This window comes from Rhinolophus hipposideros (assembly GCF_964194185.1).
Source record: "Rhinolophus hipposideros genome assembly, chromosome: 18".
Taxonomy (NCBI): domain Eukaryota; kingdom Metazoa; phylum Chordata; class Mammalia; order Chiroptera; family Rhinolophidae; genus Rhinolophus; species Rhinolophus hipposideros.
The window spans coordinates 51,685,194-51,710,224 of NC_138064.1; the positions used below are offsets into that span (position 1 = coordinate 51,685,194).

Below are 25,031 nucleotides of genomic sequence, written 5' to 3' on the forward strand. Positions count from 1 at the left end.
TTAAAAAAAAGTGTTCTGTGAAACACTCATTAATGCAAGTGACATAAAGAAGTCAGTATTGCCTTGGTGCTATTGTTCAGTTAAGTCTCCATTATATCCAACTTTGAGAAGCTGTTGTCTCCAGTTGTTCAATACCCTCATAATAGGAGGAACAATTTACGCAACTGGCAGGGTGGGTGTGGGGTGAGAGGTGTTAATCTTGTTTGGGCAAAGTCTTCAGCATTTTCTTTCTAAATTCAGAGATTCCCTTAGCCTTTGGCCGGTATTTATTGTGAGCACTGGTCACAGGCAGCATAGAGTGGTGGAGAGCCTGTGTCTGGGAATCAGTTTGCACAGCACTTGTTCTGAAGGCAGGGATTAATGGTGCTGTGCACTTCTGCCTACCATCTTTTAAGTAGATCCTGAACCTAAAGGATCAAGGACAAAAGCTCTCATGAATAATTTACACATTTGTTCACTTTTATTCTTTACTACCTCCCTTCCCCCACCTCAGAGCCTCCTCAGCTTCTTCTCTTGGTGGTGGGGAATGGGGCAGAAGGCAAGTTAAAAAGCAGAGCAATTATGTTCCCCAAATTCTCTTTCGTATCCCCATGGCAATATTGTGGCTACCAATTTGTGCTTTCTAATCCCTTCACCTTCTCCCTCATCCCCCGAAGCTGAAACTGAATAATATTGAATGTCAACTATAATTTAATATATATAATATATTTTTATATATTTTATATATAAATATATTTCTTTATATATTATATATAACATATATTATAATATATAATATTTTATATATTATATATATTATATATATACACGCTATATATATAGTCACAGGATATGGAGTACAGCATAGGGAATAGAGTCAATGGAACTGTAACAGCTATATATGATGTCAGAGGGGTAGTAGTTGGGGGAGGGTGTTATCACTTTGTGAGGGGTGTAAATGTCTAACTATTACATTGTTTTGTATACCTGAAACTAATTTTAAAAAACCCCACAATGTTAAATAAAACAATGAAATGCAAAACAAACAAAAAACTCAAATAAACAAAACAAAACAAAAAAGCAGAGCAATTAGACTGGGAGTGATGGGTGGCTCCTTCTATGAACATGAGCTACTCACAGGGCAGCACAGGCCCAAGTCTTTGTCAGGTTGGTTATCCTGGCAGAGAAAGACACTTACAGTTTGTGAACCTACATGGCATAGGAAAACTTCCTTCATGCCTACGATGGCCCACTTGCTCCAATGGCTGCCTGGGGATGAGTGAGAGAAAACCAGGAAAACAGGACACAGGCACCCGTGTTTTTCACCTAGATTCCAAATTCATTCATGATGTCTTTTTATCAATTACTTATATTAATCTGTTTATATGCCTCCTTGATCAGCCTGTCTGTGTACTAAGAACTCAAAGGACAATGTTGTCTATCTTTGCTTTCTAGTCATTCTACAGAAGAGGAAGGTATGGTTCCTTAGCTACATTCATGAAAGCAGTTTTGTTTCCAAAGAGCAGGACCTCCTTGGTGCAGTGTCCAGGTTCTTAGCACCTCAAGCAAAGAATTGAATAAGACACAGAAATAAAGTGGTGAAAGAGCAGTTTATTAGAAGAAAAAGTACACTCCCAAAGAGATAGGAGTGGGCCTGAGCAGAAGGCAGTGGCTCAAGGGCGTCATTATTAGAAGACGAAATACACTCCAAAGGTATAGGAACGAGCCTGAGCAAAAGCGTGGCTCAAAAGTTGCTGGCTGGCGAGGACTTGGTGGTTTTTCTTTTTTTTTTACTTTTTTAGGATGGGCTCTTCCTCTCTGGGACCACTTGATTGACACCTGTGATTGACAAGAGGCTATTACCTCATCTTTTTAGACTGTGCATATTCCTTTCCAGAATTCTGTCTGTTATAATGATATTAATGAACTCTGAGCATATGTATGATATTCTAATGATGGTATAATGAGGTCCAGGAGAAATTAAAGTCCTTGTGGCCTTTACTGTCACTTGCAGGTGCAAGTGACTGGTCTAATCTAGTTGGGTATTTTGTACCCATTTGTTTCCTCATAGGGGTAGATAATTATAATGAAAAGGAGAAGTTCTGGGCGGAGAGGGGAGGTCTTTTGGGCAGTCATAGTCTGTGGGTTGTGTTGGACGTGCAGGAATGCAATGCCTATCTCTAACTGCCTGTCATGGTTTCCCCTGAGAGACATGATCCCCATAAAATCTCTATGGGAATTTGAGGGACAGGAGGTTTTTTCTTCTGTGTCTGCTTCCTGTTGGGTAGGGGTGTAGAGCTGTCCATACCTATTGGGATTCACAGAACTCTTGCCCATCTGATCTTAGATGAGAGGAAGGGGTCTTGAGATCTGCCTGGAAGACCGTACTGGCTTCTTTGGTTGCGACTGGTAATCTTGCTGGGGTATCATCTGTATCCCCAAGGCCCATGAACGAGGAAAAATAGATTTTAATTAATAAATTTCTTAAAGGGAAGAACTTAAAGCAATTCATTCAGGGTGGCTATGTGATGGAAAATCCATCAGCTTTTATGGAGCCTGTGGCCATTCAACTGGTCACTCAGGTGGCGTCAGTTCTCCAGGAGCTGGGCCCAGAAAGGGTTGGAAAGAACATTAGGCTTCAATGATTACAATCAACAAGTATAAATCACAAGTTTCAGGGTAATTATCTAACGCAGAAAGTAAAAACACTTCTTATGATTCAGGCTAAAAACAATCCGTTGCCTAAGATTAAGAAACTGATTAAAAAAATAATTAAAAAGCAGGGGTGTAGGAGCTAAGAAATTAGGGAAAAGGAAACTTAAAATTTCTACAGGAAAGAAAACTTAAAAAGTTTTTCATTGGGAGGGGCTACTCGCTTGGCCCGTATCAGTTTCTGGCAGTCTTCGTTCATTCATTCAGCCTTCATTCATTCATTCGTTCATTAATTCTGTTATGCATCTTTTCATTCATCTAATATTTATTAAAGTCCTACTACGTGCCAAGTCCTGGGGATACAAAGATTGGGGGGGAAAATTAGATGATCTCTAAGGTCCCTTTCAGCTTTAAATCTTTATGATTGAGTGAAAATAACAATTCCTACCTCCTATAATATATTGTGTTTCTCTCTCCATAGAAAATGTCTGTTCTATTTTTGGTATTTATTTATTTTTAATTTTTATTACATTTATTGGACATTGATTAGTAAAATTATGTAGGTTTCAATCTATATATCACATTGTGTGTTCACCACCTAGAGTCAATTCTCCTCCAATAACCATATATTTGATCCCTTTTACCCTGTTCTACCACCCCCCTGCCCCCCTTACCCTCTGGTAACAACTAAACTGTTGTTTGTGTCTGAGTTTTTGGTTGTTTGTTTGTCTTATTTGTTGCTTTCAGTTTTATATCCCACATATGAGTGAAGTCATATGGTTCTCTACTTTTTTGTCTGACTAATTTCGCCTAGCGTGATAGTCTCAAGATCCATCCATGTTGTTGCAAATGGCAGTATTTCATCTTTTCTTATGACCGAGTAATATTCCTCTGTATATGTACTACATCATCTTTATCCAGTCATTTATCAAAGTACACTTCAGTTGTTTCTATGTCTTGGCTACTGTGAGTAATGCTTCAATGAACATAGGGGTACATATATTTTTACGGATAAATGTTTTCAGACATTTGGGGTAGATACCCAGAAGAGGTATTGCTGGGTTATATGGTAATTCTATTCTTAATTTTTTGAGGAACCCCCATACTCTTTGCCATAGTGGCTCTATCAATTTACATTACCTCCAGCAGTGTATGAGGGTTCCTTTTCTCCACAATCTCTCCAACATTTATTATTGCTTGTCTTACCGATAATAGCCATTCTAACAGGTGTGAAGTGGTATCTCGTTGTGGTTTTGATTTGCATTTCCCTAAGAGCTAGTGAAATTAAGCAATTTTTTACATATCTGTTGGCTGTGTGTTTGTCTTCTTGGGAGAAGTGTCTGTTCGGGTCCTCTGCCCATTTTTTAAATTGGATTCCATTTTTTTGGTTTTGTTTTGTTATTGAGTTGTATGAGTTATTTATATATTTTGGATATTTGCCCCTTATCAGAGGTATTGTTTGCAATTGTCTTCTCCCATTTGGTTGGCTGCCTCTTCATTTCATTGATAGTTTCTTTTGCTGTGCACAAGCTTTTTACTTTGATATAGTCCTATTCATTTATTTTTGCTTTTACTTCCCTTGCCTTTGAAGTGAAATTAATAAAATCCTCTATGAACCCAAGGTCCATAAGTTTAGTACCTATGCTTGCTTCTATGCAATTTATTGTTTCAGGTCTTATATTTAGGTCTCTGGTCCATTTTGAGTTAATTTTGATGTATGGTGACAGATAGCAGTCTAGTTTCATTCTTTTGCACATGGCTTTCCAGTTTTCCCAGCACCATTTATTAAAGAGGCTTTCTTTTCTCCATGGTATGTTTTTGGCTCCTTTGTCAAAAATTATCTGCCTAAATACATGTGGATTTATTTCTGGGTTCTCAATTTTGTTCCATTGGTCTGTGTGTTTTTCTGCCAATAACATGCTGTTTTGATTATTGTTGCTTTGTGGTATAATTTGAAGTCAGGGAGTGTGATACCTCTGGTTTTGTTCTTTTTTCTCAGGATTGTTTTGGCTATTTAGGATCTTCTGTGATTCCATACAAATATGATGATTTTTTGGTTCTATTTCTTTAAAAAAATGTCATTGGGATTTTCTTGGGGATTGCATTAAATCTATGTTTTGCTTTGGGCAATGTGGCCATTTTAACTATATTGATTCTTCCACTCTGTGAACATGGAATATCTTTCCATTTCTTTGTGTCTTCTTCAACTTCTTTTAAGAATTTCTTGTAGTTTTCAGTGTATAAGTCCTGCATTAAGTTTATTCCTAGGTATTTTGTTCTTTTTGTTGCAATTAGAAAAGGCATTGTTTTTTTCGTTTCTTTTTCTGAAATTTTATTGTTAGTATGTAGGAATGCAGTGGATTTTTGAACATCGATTTTGTATCCTGAAGCTTTACTGTATTTGTTTATTGTTTCTAACAGTTTTTTTAATGGAGACTTTGGGGTTTTCTGTATAAAGGATCATGTTGTCTGCATAAAGGGATGTCTTTTGTTTCTCTTGTCTAATTACTCCAGCTATGGTAGGACTTTCAATACTATGTTGAATAACAGTGGGGAGAGGGGACATCCCTGTGTTTTTCTTGATCAGAGAGGAAAAGCTTTCATCTTTTCACCATTAAGTATTATATTAGCTGAGGGTTTGTTGTATATGGCCTTTATTATGTTAAAGTACTTTCCTTCTATACCCATTTTGTTAAGCGTTTTAATCATAAATGGATATTGCATATTGTCAAATGCTTTTTCTGCATCTATTGATATATGATTTTTATCTTTTATTTTATTGATCACCTTGATCAATTTGCATTACATTGAGTCATTCTTGTGCCCCTGTAATGAATGCTACTGGATTGTGATATATAACCTTTTTAATATATTGTGTTCTATTTGCTCGTATTCTGTTTTTGCATCTGTATTCATCATAGATATTGATCTGTAGTTTTCTTTTTTTGTGTTATCCTTATCAGGTTTTGGTATGAGAGTCATGTTGGCCTCATAAAATGAGTTAGGAAGTACTGCCTCTTCTTTGGTTTTTGGAAGAGTTTGAGGAGGACAGGTATTAAATCCTCTTTGAATGTTTAGTACAATTCACTCGTGAAGCCATCTGGTCCTGGACTTTTGCTTTTGAGGAGGTTTTAGATGATTGTTTCAGTTTCCTTACGGTTGATCGTTCTATTTAGATTTTCCAGTTCTTTGTGATTCAGTCTAGGAAGGTTATGTATTTCTAAAAACTTGTACATTTCTTCTAGGTTATTAAATTTGGTGACATATAGTCCTTTACAGTATTCTTTGCATTTCTTTGGTATCCATCATAACTTCTCCTCTTTCTGATTTTGTTTATTTGTGTTTTTCTCTTTTTTTCCTTAATGAGTTTAGCCAGATGTTTGTCAATTTTATAAATCTTTTCAAAGAACGAGCTCTTTGTTGCAGTAACTTAATTCTGGTCTAATTTTTATTATTTCCTTCCTTCTGTTGACTTTAGGTTCCATTTGTTCTTTTTCTAGTTTTTTAAGATGTAATGTTAGGTTGTGTATTTGTGATTGTTTTTTAAAAAATATTTTTGTTAAAATATAGCTAAAGTACAATATTGTATTAGTTTCAGGTGTACATGATAGTTACTCAATAGTACCCACTGGGCACTATACATAGTTATTACCATGTTATTGATTATATTCCTTGTGCTTTACGTATCCCCATGACTATTTTGCAACTACCAATTTGTACTGCTTAATCCCTTCCTCTTTTTCACCCAACCCCAAACCCCTCCTTGTCTGCAAACCATCAAAATGTTCCCTGTATCTATGAGTTTGTTTCTGCTTGGTTTGTTTATTTGTTTTGTTCTTTAGATTCCACTTATAAGTGAAATCACATGACTTTTGTCTTTTGCTGTCGGACTTACTACACCCAGTACAATATCCTCTACATCCATCCAAGTTGTTGTAGATGGAAAGGTTTCATTCTTTTTTATGGCTAAGTAATAGTTCATTGTATATATTTACCACCTCTTTTTTACCCATTCAGGGACACCCAGTTTGCCTTCATATCTTGGATATTGTAAATACTGCAATGAACATATGGATGAGCACATCCCCTTGAATGATCTTTTTTGGGTTTCTTCAGATAAATACCCAAAAGTGGGATTACTGGGTCCTTCTTTGTCCATTGTTATAGTCTTTGTTTTTAAGTCTATTTTTTCTGGTATAACTATTGCTACTCCAGATTTTTGTTGTTGTTGTTTTTGTTTGTTTCCATTTTCATGAAATATCTTTTTCCACTTTTTTACTTTCAGTCTGTGTGTCTTTCAATCTGAAAATCTCTTGTAGATAGCATATGTAAGGGTTTTGTTTTCTTATCCATTCAGCCTTGCTACCTTTTGATTGGAGCATTTAATCCATTTACATTGAAAGTAATTGTTGATAGATACGTAGTTATATATATATATTACTATATTATTGATTATATATCAATATATTATATATCAATATATCAACATTGATATATATATTATATATCAATAATATATTATATATCAATAATGATATATAATCAACAATATGGTAATATATATGACAGTAATTTTTGATAGATATGTACTTATGTACATATACATAAGCATATTATTGATATATAATCAACCATATTATTGATTATATATATATCTTAAAGAAGTCCCTCTAAGATTCCTTGTAACACTGGTTTGGTGGTGATGAATTCCTTTAGCTTCTCTGGGAAGCTCTTTATCTGTCCTTTGATTCTAAGATATAGCTTTGCTCGGTAGAGTAATCTTGGTTGTAGGTCCTTGATTTTCATCACTTTGAATATTTCATGCCAATCCCTTCTGGCCTGCTTTTCTCTTGCTGCTTTTAGGAGTCTCTCTTTGTCTTTAACCTTTGGCATTTTGATTACGATGTTTCTTGGTGTGGGCCTGTTTGGGTTCATCTTATTTGGGACTGTCTGTGTTTCCTGGGCTTGTGTGTCTACTTGCTTTGCCAGGTTAGGGAAGTTTTCTGTCATTATTTCTTCAAAGAGGTTTTCAATTCATTGCTCTCTCTCTCTCCTCCTTCTGGTAGCCCTATGATGTGAATGTTGGTACACTTGATGTTGTCCCAGAGGCTCCTTAAACTGTCCTCATTTTTTTGGATCTCTTTTTTCTTTTTACTGTTCTCTTTGGATGTTTTCTGCTACCTTGTCTTCCAAATCACTGATTCGATCGTCTGTTTCATCTAGACTGCTGGTGATTCCTTCTAGTGCATTCTTCATTTCAGTTATTGTGTTATTCATTTCTGACTGTTTTTTTTAATGGTCTCTATGTCTTTTTTATGCTTGCTATCTCTTTGTTGAAATTCTCACTAAGTTCCTTGAGCATTCTTATAACCGTTGTTTTGAACTCTGTATTTGGTAAATTGCTTGACTCCATTTTGTTTAGTTCTTTTTCTGGAGTTTTCTCCTATTCTTTCATTTGGGACATATTTCTTTTTTTCTTTATTTTGGCTGCCTCTCTGTTTTTGTTTCTATGTATTAGGTAGGGCTGCTATGTTTCCCAGGCTTGTTGGGGGGCCTTACGTAGTAGGAATCTGGTGGGGCCCAGTGGCACAGTCTCCCTGATCACCTAAACCAGCTGCTCCAGGAGTATCCCTTTTGTGGGTTGTGTGTACTCTCCTGTTATAGTTGAGCCTCGACTGCTTTTGGCATATTAGTTGGTCGCATTAAGCCTCAGGCTTACTGGCTGTGGGGTTTGCCCCCATCCACAGCTTATGGGCTGCTGTACAGAGGAGCTTACCCCATGGAGCAGGGTTCACCCCAATTAGCTCTGGTGCCTGTTTGAGACTGCCCTTTTAGTGTGCTGCTTGTGAGGGTAATTGGGTTGTGCTCTGCTGGGGTCTGAAGACAACCTCTAAGTATGTTGGTTCTGGGGCCTCTTGGGAGGGGCTCCAGTACAGGCCCAGGTCACCCAATGCCTTTGACTGGCGAGGTAGTACCTGGTAGAAGCTACAAAGTGATCCACAGTTGGTTGCTGCCTGTGCTGTACCTGGAGGCACATGGGAGAGGCCACGCTGCAAACTGTGGATGGCTACCTCCATTACTGGGTCTGGGGTAGCTCTGCAAAAAGCTAGGATATTACGAGCCTTGCTCCACCTGCCAGTTCTGGTAAGGTTCCGCTGCTGATAAAGCCTCTGGTGGTACACAAGTTTGTTGAGGCAGGGTCTCAGTGAGTCATCAGGGTGGAGCAATGGAGCTCACCAGACCAATCAGATTCAGGTTTGGCCTGTGGGGGTGACTCAGGAAAGATGGCACCTGCCTGCCAGCTGCATGGAAGAAGGGCCCCACATAAGGAAAATGGGGACTATCTGCCAGTCCTCACCCTGTAGTTACACACCTCAGTCTTTCCTCATATGTCTCTAATCCCCCAGAGTCACCATCTTTCTGCTGGAGCACAGGCTGAGTGCCTGTGCAGGCCCTTTAAGAGGATGTCTAGGTTTCTCTCAGCCTTCTGTCCCACCTGGATGGTTGGAATCCTCACTGTTTTGCACAGCTGAACTTTGTGGGGGCTCCTCTTCGTGGCACCAGTATTCTGGCCTGGGGAAGCTTGTGTGGGGCTGGGGTCCCTTGCTCCTCCATGGGGAACCTCTGTGGCTGAGATATCTCTGCCAATTTTCATGTGCCACATGGAGGTTTGGGGCCAGCTCGTTTCGCATCTCCACCCCACCTACCAGTCTCGATATGGCTTTTTCTTTATATCCTTAGTTATAAAACTTTTCTGCTGCTAGACTTCAGATGGATCTCCATGTTGATTGCTCTATAATTTTGTTGTAATTTTGATGTACTCCTGGGATGAGGTAAGCACAACATTTATCTTTTCTGCCATCTTGGATCTCCAAGTTTCTGTATTCTTCATTTCTGGTTCTTTTTCATGGTTTTAATGTCCTATTTTAGTGCTTACATCTTTTTGTTGAAGAACTCACTAAGTTTCTTGATCATCCTTATAACGAATGTTTTTACCTTTGTTTCTGGTAGATTGTTTGCCTCTATTTTGTTTAGTTGTTTTCTGGAGTTTTATCCTGTTATTTCATTTGGTACATGTTTATTTGTCTTCCCTTACCCCCTTGTTTTTGGTCTGTCTCCCTCTGTTTCTATGTATTAAGTAGATGTGCTACATCCTCTAGTCTTGGCCTTATGTAGTAGGTGTCTTATGGGGCGCAGTGGCACATCTTCCTAATCACTTGAACTGGGTGCTCTAAGAGTGTTCCTTGTTTGTGTTGTGTGTATTTTCCTATCGTGGTTGAGCTTTGATTGCTGTTAGAATACCAGTGGGTGGGATAGACCCTCAGGCTAACTGGCAGTAAGGATTGGCCATGACCAAAGTAGATGAGCTGCTGTGTGGTTCTGATCCCATTGAGCAGGACTCACCCCAGTGGGCTCTGGTGCCTACTTAGACCATCCTTTGAGTGTACTGCTTGTGAGGCTAATTGGGTGGTGCTCTGTTGTGGTCTGAAGCTGGCCACTGGGTGTATTGGTTTTGGGCTATTTGGGAAGGTCTTCTGTGGAGGCCAAGATCAGCCGCTGATTGTGACAAGACAGGGGCCACCTGGTAGGAGCTACAAAGCAATTGTTGTTGGTCATTGCTTTTGCTTGGCCTGGACGTGCATGAGGGCATGCTGTGAATCAAAGCCAGTTGCCACCAGTATCAGGCCTGGGGAAGCTCAGCAAAAATCCCAGGGCACTCTGAGGCCTGCCTCCCCCTGCAGGCTCATGTAAGTCTCAGATACCTGAAAGAGCCTTGGGCAGTATGCAAGCTGGGTGGGGTGGGGTCCCAAGGAGTCACCAGGGTGGAGGGAGCAGAGTTCACTAGGCCAACGCAGATTCAGATTTCAAGATACAGCTTATCTTTATGTATAATTAATTTTTTATGTATTTTAGTAAACCCCAAATTATTTGTGAATATATTATCAGTTTTATTTTTCTTGCATGGATTATTAAACTTCACTTCTAATAATCTTAAGTTATATTTTGTATTTCAACAGTTTACAAGAATATATGGAAAGACAACATCTATCTGAGTTTTGTGATATTGAAGAGAATAAAACTAATGTTAATAAGTTTATTGACATCTTCTTCCCTGATTTTAAAAGTATGAAAAATGTAAAATTAGAAAGAATAATGGCATTACTTCGACCAGATCTCTTTCACAAAAGAAAAGGTAATAAACAAAGTTTAAATTGTTTAAGTATTTCATACATAAGATTTAAATAAACCCTAGTATAATTATATTAAAAATATTATTTTAAAATTTATCTTTGAAGACAAAGTACCTGAAGTAAGAAATTTTGTTAATTTGCTAATTTCTCAATAATAATGAATAAAACATTTTTGTAAAGAGTTTACAAAGTATTTTATAACATATGAATTTGTTAGAGTAGATTTTAACATGGCAGGAATATTACATAAAGATTAGAAGCTTTCATGTGTGAAATGCCTTAATTCAAAACTTGGGTCAACCCCTTATTAATAGTGTGATTTGAAAAATATATTTTACCAAGTCTATTTCTTCATGTGTAAAATTCAAAAGAATAAAATGAGAAGCATAAAGTGCACGGCACTTAAAAGGTTTTTAACTTCATCCCATACTCACATAGCAGAGTGAATATGGCAGAGTAAGAACACAAACCATAAATTCACAGCATTAATTCTTTCTCATACTTAGTGTATGAAAATACAATGATATTTGTGTATTGACCTTGTATTCTTTGATTTGCTGAACTCACATAGTTCTGGAAGCTTTGATATAGCCTCCTTGGAAATTTTTATATAGACCAGGGTTTTTCAACCTCAGACTGAGTTACATTTGGGGCTAGATAATTCTTTTTTGAGGGAGGTTGTGTCATGTGCATTGTAAAAAGTTTACAACACCTTTGGCCTCTACTCATTAAATGCCAGGAGCATCCCCCCTACTCCCAGTTGTGACAACCAACAAAGGCACCCTTGGGGACAAAATCTCTAGTCAAGAACCAATGATATAGACAAAATATCATTGACAAATCAAGAAAGTTTTATCTCTTCCTTTTTAATTTGTATACCATTTAATTAATTAATCAATTAATTAATTTTTGTTTGCCTCATTTGACTGACTAGCTAGAACTTCTTGTAGGATGTTTAATAGGAGAGGTAAGAGTAGACACACTTGCCTGTTCCTGACTTTATAGAGAAAGCATTCAGTGTTTTACAATTAAGTACAATGTTAGCTCTATATATTCTTTATCAAATTAAGGAAATTTCCACCTATTCCTAGTTTGGTGCGGTTTTTGAATGGATGTTGTATTTTCTCAAATATTTTTTTTGTATCTACTGATGTATTTATTTTTTTCTACAATTTGATAATATAACAATTACTTTGATATTTGAATGTTGAACTAGCCTTGCATTCTCTAGATAAACCACACTTAATTGTTGTATGTTGTCCAATTTACATATTTCTGGATTTAATTTTTAAATAATTTGTTGAGGAGTTTTATGCTTATATTCATGAGGGCTATTTGTTTTCTTTTATTGTAAAGTCTTTATCTTGTTTTGGTGTCAGTGTAATGCAGGCCTCATAAAACGAGATGGGAAGTAGTTGCTTCTCTTCTATTTTCTGTAAGACATAGTGTATAATTGATATTACATCTTTCTTAAATGGTTACCGGAATTTATCGATAAAACTATCTGGGCCTTGAGTTTTCTTTTTTGGAATGTTCTGTTTGCCTTTTAAAATCTTTTTTTGATATGTACATGTTTTTTTAAGTCAATAGACTTTATAATTTAGAACAGTTGTAGATTTACAGAAAAATTAATACCCTGTTTCCCTGAAAATAAGACCTACCTAAAAAATAATCCCCAGTTAAGATCGTCAGCCAGATGGATGGATTTAGTACGTTATGACGATGTTCCAGAAGATGACATGACTGTATTTTAATAAATGTAGATTGTTGTACATGAAAAAATAAGACATTCTCTATATAAGACCCGGTCTTATTTTCGGGGAAACACAGTAAAGATAGTACAGAGTTCCCCTGTGCCGGCCTAACAGTTTCTCCCATTAACATCTTATGTTATTGTGGTATATTTTTACAATTAATGAATCAATATTGATACATTTTTATTAACTCAAGTCCATAGTGTACATTAAGTTTCACTCTTTGTTTTGTACTTATGGTTTTTAATCAGTGCATAATATTACATATCCCTTTTATAGTACCCTACAGAATAGAATCACTGCCCTAAAACAGTCAAAATAGTTTTTGACTATTATGAATAAAGCAGCTACTATAGGCATTCGTATACAATGTTTGTTTTTTCCATGTGTAGACATAAGTTTTTCAATTCAATTGGATAAATACCTAGGAGCATGAGTACTGGATCATATGGTTAAACTACATTTAGTTTTGTAAGAAACTGTCAAAATGCTTTCCAAAGTGGCTGTACCATTTTCCATTCCACACAGCAATCAATGAGAGTTCCTTTTGCTCTACATCCTTGCCAACAAGTGGTTATTTAGATTTTTCCCCCTATTCTAATAAGGATGTAATGGTATCGCATAGTGATCTTAATTTACAATTCCTTAATGACAGATGATGCTGAGCATTTTTTCATATGCTAACTTCTCTTTCTTTGGTGATGTGTCTCTTCAGATTTTTTTGCCCATTTCTTAATTGAGTTAATTTTTAAAACTTATTGTTGAGTTATAGGAGTTCTTTGTATATTGTGAATACAAGTTCTTTATATATATGTGGTTTGCAAATATTTTTCCAGGTTTTTGGCTCTGTGTTTTTTAAACAGTGTCTTTCACCAAAAAGTTTTTATTTTTAATATAGTCCAACTTAGGTTTTTGTTTTGTTTTGTTTTGTTTTGTTTTGTTGGAATTGTTCTCTTAGCGTTTAAACTAAAAAAATCATTGTCAAACACAGGGTCACCTAGAATTTCTACTTTTATCTTTGAAAGTTTATAGTTTGATATTTTACAATTAGATCTATAATCCATTTGAGTTATATTTTATGAAAGGTATTAGATCTGTCTAGATTATTTTTTTCCACATGTATGTCCAGTTGTTCCAGCACCATTTGTGGAAAAGGCTAGCATTGTTCCACAGTATTACCTTCACGTATTTGTCAGAGACCAGTTGTTTGTATTCATGTGGGTCTATTTCTGGGTTCTCTATTCTGTTCCATTGATACATATGTCTATTCTTTTGCCTATCCCACACTGTCTTGATTACTGTAGTTTTTTAGTAAGTCTTGAAGTGGGTAGTGTCCGTCCTCCAACATTGTTTTTCTCTTTCAATCTTTAGTTGGCTATTCTGGGTTTTTGCCTTTCCATATAAACTTTAGAATCTGTTTGACAATATCCATATTCACAAAGTAACTTGATGGGCTTTTGATTGGGAGTGCGTAGAACCTAGAGTTCAAGATGGGAAGAATTGGTATCTTAACAATTTTGAGTCTTCCCATCCATGAACAATGAATATATTCCCATTTATTTAGATCTTTGATTCCTTTCACTAGAGTTTTGTAGTATTCCTCTTTTAGGTTCTGTACATATTTTGTTTGATTTCTACTCATGTATTTCATTTTTTGTGTGCTAATGTAAATGCTATTGTTTTAAATTTCAAATTCCAATGTTAATTGTTGGTATATAGGAAAGTCATTGACTTTCGTATGTTAATAGTAACCTGCAAGTATGCTATAATAGTCTCTTATTAGTTCCAGGAGTTTTGTTGTTGTTTCTTTGGGATTTTCTACATAGACAATCATGTCATTTGTGAACAAAGACAATTTTATTTGCTCCTTCCCATCGATAGACTCTTTATTTCCTTTTCTTGCATTATTTCACTTTCTAGGTTTTCCAGTATGATGTTGAGTAGAAGTGGTGAGAGGGAATAGCCTTGTCTTGATTCCAATCTTAGAGACAAAGTATATAGTATAGAAAATGTTTGCTAATGAGATACCGCTGTGTGTTTGTGTGTGTATGTGTGTATCTGTATGATTCTTATGACATGAAAAATTGGAAATAGCATCATAATTTGATATCTTAAAAATATTGTTCACCTTAAGTTAAAATCTAATGAGCTATTTTTGCAAATTTTAAAATTTCATATTAGAGTAAAATACATTACATGCCCTTATGATAATACATTCTATATTGTATATGTAACCAATAACCTAGGAGTTTCAAGTGTATCATGTGACTTTTATTTAGAGGATGTTTTGAATATTATTCAAGATGAAGGCTTCAAAATACTGATGCAAAGACAAATAGTATTATCAAAAGAGGAAGCTCAAACACTATGCAAAGAACATAAAAATGAAGATTATTTTGAAAATCTTATAGAATACATGACCAGGTAAATTTACACCAGTAGATTTTAGGTGTAGAAAGCACAGTCTGATTTACTTTTGAATCATTTAAATCTTCTGTTAACCTGCTTTCTGTTCAAATTGCCAGTTCTCTCAATTCTGTAAACATTTGCTGAGTCTGCTTCTTTGCCAATCTCTCAACTTTGTCAACTCTCTGCTCAACTTTCTGTCTTCTCTGGTCCTCTTGAAATTGTTATTGGAACAATGGAAAGGTCCCAGGTGTAGTTGCTGGAGCTCAGTTGAGTGGAATGCCAGAAATCCAGAGTGTGCAACATCATCAAGTCCAAGCAGAGAACTGATTGATTCTCAAGGGCTTTGGTAATCCTAAAGACCACTAGTTCAATGAAAGGAATGAGATGCAAGAAATCTATTAGGTTTCTAGAAGAGTGAGTGAAATAGCAGCTGGGACAGAAATCCCGCAAGGGTATATAAATCAGCAGGAGCATGGGAACAATATAGGAACAACTCTTCAGAACCAAGGTCCTTCTTTTCCCTTCATTTTTGTGCTTCCATCTTTTAACAGATATGCTCTTAAGAATACACCAATGGGAATATATTTCAGACTCTGGATAAAAGAATTATTTTGACTTTTTGTAGTCTATTTAACATAGGCACTTGTATTACATATATATAATTAGCTATTGAGCCATACTTTTATTAACTTTGTTTTTTTATTTTCTAACAGTGGTCCATCTCTAGCCCTTGTTTTATTAAGAGATAATGGTTTACAACATTGGAAAGCATTAATTGGACCAAGTACTGTTGAAGAAGCTAAAGAATATCTTCCAGAGAGGTAGGATTCATATCATAGGTCCCAAACTATTTTTATGGGAGCCATTATAATTTCTTTTTGGATATGGGGTACAGGAAACAGCTCTTGTCCTGGGTCAGGAGTGGGCTACCCTGTATAAGCCTGAATACAGCTAAGGCTTTTCAAGAGAAGATTGTGGGTTGCTTGGTTGGGAGCTGGGAAGAAAGTGGTGGATACCCAGCCAGAAGGCCATCTCTTGGCAGAAATACCAGCCCTATCCACATTTCAGAGAAATTCTCTTGGAAAAGGTATGATGACAGCTGCAGGTTCTTTAGTTGATCATCATAAGCATTTTAAGACAATGACTAATTTAATATGTAGTCTATAATTCGGGGGCAGCCATTTCTAAGTTAGTTTACTGATGAATCTTAGATATCACCTAAACTTTGTAATCAACTCAAAACATGGCATGTTACCTGGCACATAGAGGGCACTCTAAATATTTTTTTATCTTAACCGTCGGGCTTGGTATTACCTGGAAGATGGGGATACTATCTCCATTCTTGGGATGTAGTTGATGGAAACTAACCGCATTGCATTTCTCTTGAATTCTTCATACCAATTGCAGGATAGGATTCAACTCAGGGGAAGAAAGGCCTTCCCTTCAGGTGAGCAAGAATAGAGATGCTGTATTAGGCCAAGCAAACTTGACACAAGTTTACACAATAAACAATACTTACAAAACATCACTCATATAAAAGTTGAAATGGTTTCTGTTGGGTTAGATATCTTGAGTATGACTTGTCCTGAATGGATACATTCTATCCCTTATTTAGCCAGAAAATAACTATCAAGGATAATGTTGGTTGGACACTGTAAATGATGTGAGCCGAGTGCCACAGAACCTCTTAATGAAATGTAGCATAGAATGGAAAGCATAGCATGAGAGAGAGGAACGCCCATCAACACAAGGCCTATGCCTATAGGCACACTCTTCGAGAAATTGTGGCTCCAAGTATGGAGGTAGTGTACCTGCACAGAGCCATGTTCTCTAGGGGAAGACACCGAGTTCCCTCCAGCCACTGTGATAGTAAGGATTCGCCTCCAGAGCCCTTATGATCTCTCTGTTGCTGTCATGCAGGGTGTCAGGCGGGGTCTCAGCTCCCGCTCCCCACGTAAGAATGCAGGATGTGGTGAGGCCAAAAAGGAACACCCACGGAGCCATAGGTAGGGGAGTCACACCACTAGTCTCACTGGAGACTGGATTCACATGATGTGCGACCTGCTGTCCGCTTTGCTGCCAACTGACCAACTCCCCTCGCTAGCTGCAATCGCGCTTGCCAGCTCAGCCACCATCCTCTTGCTAGCTCCCATTTTCTGCTAGCGCAGCCACGGCAGTTATATTAGTGGCCAATGGCTCACTGGTTACAGCTGACGGCCAACTAGCCACAGCTGATGGCCAGCCAATCGCAGCTGATGGCCATTTACTACCCGAGCCAGCACCTTTCCACGTGAGGCCGTGAGCCTGGAAACTGCTCTCCTGGCTCTGCCCCCACAGTTGCCAAGTTCCCAAGTCATCCTGAATGTTACTTTTTACTGGTCCCCACTTTTCCAGTTTTCTTGGCTCCACCTGGGTCTTTCAGATTCTTTTAGAAAACTTTCACCAGAGCTCTGTCCCTTTTCTGCACTTGGGTATGAGATTCTACACTCTGCATTGCTTAATCTGAAATACAGGCACCTGCATAACAGATATATAGATACTCTTCTGTTACACACACACACACACACACACACACACACTCACGGACACACAAACTTTTTCCAATAATCATGTCTAATAGCATAACAGAGGGGCTGAATATAGTTCTCTGCATTGAATGGAGTAAATGCTGCTGGGGGTTTAGGCTGTGTTCATCATTCGATGTGCATGTCCTCCATCCCTGACAAGCACATGTTCCAAGGGTTTAGGCTGCAAGTATGTCCAAATTATAGGTGTGAGAACAGCCAAGGCCTGAGTGGGAAGGTCAGGTTGGGTATGGTAAAAAGCAAATCTGAATGGATTACTTAAAGCAGAGAGGCAAGAAGGTGTTGAAGCTGAGGACAGAAAGCCAAATTTCCAGTGATGTTGCTCTCTTAACAGGAAGGGACATTATTCACCATGGCTGGATTTCGGGGGTTGGGTGCTCAGGACTGTGTAACCGACAGAAAATGCAATGAGCAACGAGCATCTCCTCTATTAAAATATGCATAGATAGAAAAAAAGGAAACTAAAAAATTATTAAGGAACAATTGATTTAAGATACATATATATATATATACACATATACATATATATGTATATACATGTATACATATAGAAATAGAACATAGAAGTAGAAACAGAATACATTGTCTAACCTGACATGGATTGTCCAGCACCATCAACATCACTTCTGTCCCTTTAGTGTCCTGTAGGCTCCTCTTCTGTTGCTTCTCTGCTTATGGGGAGTGGGGGGTTGGGGGGGTTCTACTGTAGTGTCTCGTGGATTTAATGTTTATAGTTTGGTATAGAGTCAAGTGCCATTTCTAGTGCTTGATAATATTTAGTGGTGAAAGGAGGGATAAGAATATTTATTGAGAGCTTAATATGTACCATATATTTCAAATACATCAGCTGATTACATTCTCAAAAGCACCTTCCAAAATGGGTTTTATTATCTTATTCATATCTGAGACAACTAACGCATAGAGAAATTAAGTAATTGCTCAATGTCACATAGCTAGCAAACAGTGCAGCCAGGATTCTATATTCTGTGCTTTGTCCCTGCACGAGGTCATCCATTCCTTCATTCAGTTATCCTTCATTCAGGCAGCATCCATTATCAGAATTATTTAAGTATTCCTAATGACTGTTATGTCCTTGGAAGGAAGTAGCATGCCCGAGCCGTCCTGGAACAACATCCTTTGCACAATGCCTACATCAGCGTGACTTGTTATTGCTTGATAACTTTTGAACACTTATATGGTGTTATATTGCATTCTGTTATGTTATGTTACGTTATGCTATAACAGTTTTTAACTTGATTTTTTTCCAAAGTTTATGTGTACAATTTGCAATGGAAAGTTTACCTATCAACCAGTTGTATGGAAGTGCTTCGTTAGAAGCTGCTAAAAAGGAAATAGAGTATTTCTTTCCGCCTCAAAATGTTTTAGGACTGATTAAACCTCATGTAACACATGAACAAAGAGGTAAATATTTAAAAGTAAAACCTAATGTATACAGTTTCGCCTAATTTCATGAAAAATTTCAAGTTACAGAAAAGTTGAAAGAATAATGCAATGAAAACCTCAAATCCAGGATGTAGCCCTCAATGTTTAGGCTGCTGGTGAGATTTTGACAAGATTTGTTTTATTTAATTCCCTCAGTGGTGCCCTGCTACTTCAGGACGAAGAGTTCATATTGGCTCTCCCTGTCAATCCATGTCTAGAATGAAGTTCCTTGGCATTTGTAGCCCGGAGATGAAAATATATCTTCACTTTTAGCACAGGAGCAGATCCCCACCTCTCACACTTTTAAAGTCTAGTAGATGTTTCCAGTGGTTTCTGGAAAGATGGATCTCAGAGCTCGAACATCTACATTAACATATTAAAGTTTTTCTGAATGTCAGTCTGGTACTTTTTAAGTTCAGTTTAGTTTAGCATGGTTTTGGTATTAAATCATAGTATGCAAGTAAAACTATTACTTCCCTTAGTAATTTCTAGCTACTTGAATATGGAGCAAAAGTGAAGGCAATCTGTATGATTAACAAATATCTGTTTTCCCTAGAGGAGATCTTCAACCTTATTAAAGAGAATGGATTTGAAATAACACAAATGAAAGAATTGCTGCTAAATAAAGAGCAAGCAGACACAATCTATTTTAAAATAAAACAAAAACACTTTTACAAAGATATATTGAAAATGTTATCTGAGTAAGTTTCTGACATATAGTTCTTTGCATTATAAAGTAGTAAATGTTCATTGTAGAAACTTTGAAAAATGTAAAAATTAATTAAAACATTCCACGTAACTCCATTCATGAAGAGGCACCCTGTTCATATTTGGGGTTCATTTCTTTTCTACCTCCTTTCTTTCCTCCATAGTTTCCTTTCTCTCCTCCTTCCCTCCTTTCTTCCCTTCCTTCTCTCCTTCCTCTGTTTCTTTAGGTCTTCACATTAGATACAGAGGTTATCTGGGTTTAAATCCCTGCTTACCAACATAGTTTATCTGTGCGATAGTTTCCTTATCTGTAAAATGAGGATAATAATAATACCTACCTCATAGGCTTGTTGTGAGGACTAAATACTTGAGACTTTGAAAGTACTGGGAACAGTGCCTGGCATATATCCCTACAATTAAACTACAGTATTTTTCTAGCACAAAAAAGCCTGTTGGAAGAGGAAGAAATTAAGTTAAAAAAGCAAGCACAAAATCTCACTGATAAGGACAAAGAATAAAGACAAGCTCTCTGCTTCAAACTGTTGCATTCTGTCTTCAGCCATGTATGCAATCTGTGCAGTTGTAAATATCCCAAGTCTTCTGAAACATTGTTATTTGCAGGGCTCCATCTTTGGTCATGGTTCTGACGAAGTGGAATGCTATTTCAGACTGGAGAAGATTGATGGGTCCCACAGACCCAGATGAAGCAAAACTATTGTCCCCAGACTCTATCCGAGCCAGATTTGGACAAAGTATTTTGAAAAATGCTGTCCATGGATCATCTAATGCCTATGAGGCAACAGAGACTATCAATAGAATGTTTGTTCCTGAGAATTCTGAGGAAGACTAAAGGACAGTACCTTTTTAATTATTTCCTTTTCTTTAGTTGTTATAGTGACTGGGTTTAGGACAAGTTTGTTCTGAAAAGACCAGAACTTTATCCATATTCCTGAATTAAACTTTATTTCCTGACAGACACACTATACTGTTCCATAGCAGCCTTGAAATGTCAAAGACAAGACTTGCAGATACCGGAGACCTGGGAGACAGTGAGACAAGCCCGATACCCTTGGGTTTGCAAGCATTGGTCTCACGCCGTTTGTGCCATCACAATGACAGTCTCAGGCAGTCCCTCTCCTTGACTTCCCTCCATTTCTCCACTTTGAATTGCCAAGGTGTCATTCAGCAGCCTTAACTATATTCACTAAGTATTTGGAAACTTGGAACCTACTAACTACTGTGGGTTACATATGATAATATAAATACAATATTATCGTGTTTCCCAGAAAATAAGACCTAGCCGGGCCATCAGCTCTAAGGTGTCTTTTGGAGCAAAAATTAATATAAGACCCAGTATTTATATTATATTATATTATATTATATTATATTATATTATATTATATTATATTATATTATAGACCCGTTCTTATAATAAAATAAGACCGGTCTTATATAAATTTTTGCTCCAAAAGACACATTAGGGTTGATGGCCCAACCAGGCCTTATTTTCGAGGAAACACAGTACAAATCACAGAGCAAAAAGCATCATTTCTATTCCTTGGCAAGGAAGTACTTATTGGGGGAGAGGTAGCTACATAATATGTATGTGGATTTAGTGTGCTTAGTTGTTGATAGAAAGCTTGAAAACTTTTCTATCCTGGGCAATGTGGGAGATGGAGTGTAAGATATGTGACTTTTCCCATTAAACCTATTTTCCTTGTTTTCTTTTTTTTTAATTAAAGTTTATTGGGGTGACAATTGTTAATAAAGTTACATAGATTTCAGGTGTACAATTCTGTATTACATCATGTATAAATCCCATTGTGTCCCAGAGTCAATTCTCCTTCTATCACCATATATTTGATCCCCTTTACTCTCAGCTACCACCCCTCTTTCCTCTTACCCTCAGGAGAGGCTGTGGAGAAAAAGGCACCCTTATATACTGTTGGTGGGAATGCAGACTGGTACAGCCATTATGGAAGGCAGTGTGGGGGTTCCTCAAAAATTACGAATAGAATTACCATATGACCCAGTAATTCCTCTCCTGGGTATCTACCCAAAGAATTTGAAATCATTTATACATAAAGACACGTGTGCTCCAATGTTCATTGCAGCTTTGTTTACGGTGGCCAAGACATGGAAACAACCAAAATGTCCTTCGATAGATGAATGGATAAAGAAGTTGTGGTATATATACACAATAGAATACTATTCAGTGGTAAGAAAAGATGAAATAGGACCATTTGTGACAACATCGATGGATCTTGAGATTATAATGCTAAGCAAAATAAGTCAGACAAAAAAGCATATATGTTTTGGTATATAAACCAAAAACAACAAAAGAACAAGACAAACAAATGAGAAACAAGAACTCATAGACACAGACAATGGTTAGTGATTACCAGAGGGTAAGGGGGAGGATGTTGGTAGATGAGGGTAAGGGGGATCAAATATATGGAGAACTGACTCTGGGTGGTGAACACACAATGGGATTTATAGATGATGTAATACAGAATTGTACACCTGAAATCTATGTATCTTTACTAACAATTGTCACGCGAATAAACTTTAATTAAAAAAAACAAAAAACATCTAGGATTGAATAAAGAAACTGTGGGATAGGAATGGCGGCAGCGGGGCGCACTTTTTGAGTTCTCCTCCGGATGTTATCACAAACAGCACATATAACCCATCAAAGGACTCTCTGCTCATTAGGTAGAACAGCTAAGAGACTCATGGAAGGATTACTTGACGGTGCGCAAATTGGGCGAGCAGGGGAAGAGGTATGGGAGCGGAGTGGAGACGCGGCCCGCATCTGTGGCTGTGGGGACGCGGACCGCATCTGCTGCTGTGGAAATGCGGTCCCGACCTGCGGCGGTGGAAACGCAGCCGGCACCCACATCTGCAGAGATGCAAGGGATCCCAGGATGGAGCAGAGAACACAAAAGCCAGGAGGTGGGCTCTTTCCCTGAATCCCACAGCTGGTCTCTCCTGCAGAGGGGGCAGCTAGGTGGGCCTAGGTCGGACTAAGAAAACAAACTCCATATCTGGGCCCCTCCCCCACACCCTGCTCTTCCAATCCTACCCCCCGCCCTTCCAGAGACTTAAACTGGCCCCTGAACTGAGGAGTAGTGTCAGATTACAGAGGGGCAGTAGTGCTCAGGCTCTGGGAAGACTGGCAGGCAGCTCTGACCCAGGGAAGAAGCTGGGAAGAGTGTGATATTGGATGGGCTAGGAGAGAAGAGACTCCTCCACCCCTAGCCACCACCTTTTCTGGCCTGTAGGAAGTGTGACACAGCTGAGCTGAAAGAGAGAAGACCCCTCCATCCCTAGCCCCCACCCATTCTGGCCTGCCTAAGGTGGGGCAAGTACAACTGCGGAGACACTCCCAGAAATCAGCAGTAAGCGGCAGACGCAGCTTCAGCTTTTAGCAGCTCAGAAATCCCTCGCTTGCCACACACACACACACACACACACACACACACACACACACACAGAAGAAGTGCCCTAAGACACAGCACCACAGGGCTGGTGGTGCTACTCTCAGTGTGCATATGTGCAGGCAAGGGCAGAAACTGCACTGACTTTGTAAAAACTACCATCCAGACCCCTTAGCCCCACGCATCTAAATCTACAGTCCCAAAGTCACTCCGGGCACCAGGTGACCGGTTCTGCCTGCACAATAGGCAAGGGGACTCTCTGGTACAGCAGAGGACAACGTGGAGATTACTTGGAGGGCTTAAGCCAAGACTGGAGCTGCTTTTTGTTTTGCTTTGTTTTGTTTTGTTGTGTTTTGTCTTTATATCTTTGATATCTTTGCCTGTGTTGAGTGGGGGTTGTTGGTTGTTTTTACATGTGAATATATTTGATTTTTTCTTTGTTGTTGTTGTTGTTGTTGTTGTGCTTGGTGATTTGCTTTGTTCTGAAATTGCCCTACCAGGGCCCAGCTTAAGGGGCACAAGATTCAACATATCCAGAGGACAACTCCAGACCAAACCAGAGTACTACAGGGTTTGACCTACCAGACACACACCCAGAGGGAATTCTCTACAGGCACAAGAGCCCATAGAGGCCAAACCACATTTGAGCGGTCAACACTCACACAACAGAACACCCTGCGGTGGGCAGAGCCAAGTCTCACACTAGTCATCCGAGGAGTTAACTCCACCTACTCACAAGCGAAAAGCAATTAAAGACCTTCTTTAACAGGACAATATACACCACACAAGAGTCACCTTTGGAGCACATGCAGAGGAGAAGAACAAAGTAGTGCAAGTCAAATATAAATGACACATACTACATAAGATAACCCAGCAAGAACTAAGAACTCTAGGGGATCTACCTAATACATCAAAGCAAACACAGAGAGTCAGCCAGAATGGGGGAAAAAAGAAACATGTCCCAAATAAAAGAACAGAAGAAACCTCCAGAAGTGGAACCAAATGAAACAGAGGTAACCAACCTATCAGAGACAGAGTTCAGAACACTGGTGATAAGAATGTTTAAGGAGCTTAGAGACGACATAAATAAGGATGTACAAATCATAACGAACAACCAGTTAGAACTAAAGCAGGAGGTAGAAATCATAACGAACAACCAGTTAGAACTAAAAAACACAATTACCGAAATTAAGAACTCTCTTGAAGGAATTACCAGCAGGTTAGAGGAAGCAGAGGATCGAATCAGTGACTTAGAAGACAAGTTAACAGAGATCAGCCAAACAGAACAACAGAAAGAACAAAGAATAAAAAACAATGAAGATGGTTTAAGAGACCTCTGGGATAACATCAAGTGCAACACATTGCACATCATCGGAATACCAGAAGGTGAAGAGAGGAAGCAAGGGATTGAGAATATATTTGAAGTAATAATGTCCGAAAACTTCCCTAACCTGATGAAGGAAACCAACATACAAGCCCAGGAAGTGCAGAGTTAAAACCAGGTAAACCCAAACAGGTCCACACCAAGACACGTTATAGTTAAAATGGCAAAGCTTAAAGACAAAGAGAGAATCCTAAAAGCAGCAAGAGAAAGACAGAGGGTTACATACAAGGGAACTCTCATAAGACTATCAAATAACTTTTCTACAGAAACATTGAAGGCCAGGAGGGAAAGGCAGGAGATACTCAAAGTGACAGAAAACAAAGGCCTACAACCTAGATTGCTTTATCCAGCAAGGCTATCATTTAAAGTTGATGGAGAGATAAAGAGCTTCCCGGAAAAGAATAAGCTAAAGGAATTTATTACCACCAAGCTATCATTGCAAGAAATACTAAAAGGACTTCTGTAAATAAAAGAAAGATGAAAAC

General features: G+C 38.1%; 1 protein-coding gene across 1 annotated transcript in view; it reads left to right on the forward strand.

The window, feature by feature from the left end:
* Positions 1-20,572, forward strand: part of NME8 (NME/NM23 family member 8) — a gene marked incomplete at both ends in the record, with an annotated part of 52,449 nt that extends 31,877 nt beyond the window's left edge. Inside the window, 6 exons of the mRNA XM_081079721.1 lie at positions 10,650-10,825; positions 14,857-15,001; positions 15,700-15,807; positions 18,842-18,993; positions 19,571-19,715; positions 20,344-20,572. Coding sequence (XP_080935847.1) covers positions 10,650-10,825; positions 14,857-15,001; positions 15,700-15,807; positions 18,842-18,993; positions 19,571-19,715; positions 20,344-20,572 — 955 coding nt within the window. The remainder of the gene's footprint in view (positions 1-10,649; positions 10,826-14,856; positions 15,002-15,699; positions 15,808-18,841; positions 18,994-19,570; positions 19,716-20,343) is intronic.
* Between the last annotated feature and the right edge of the window lie 4,459 nt (positions 20,573-25,031).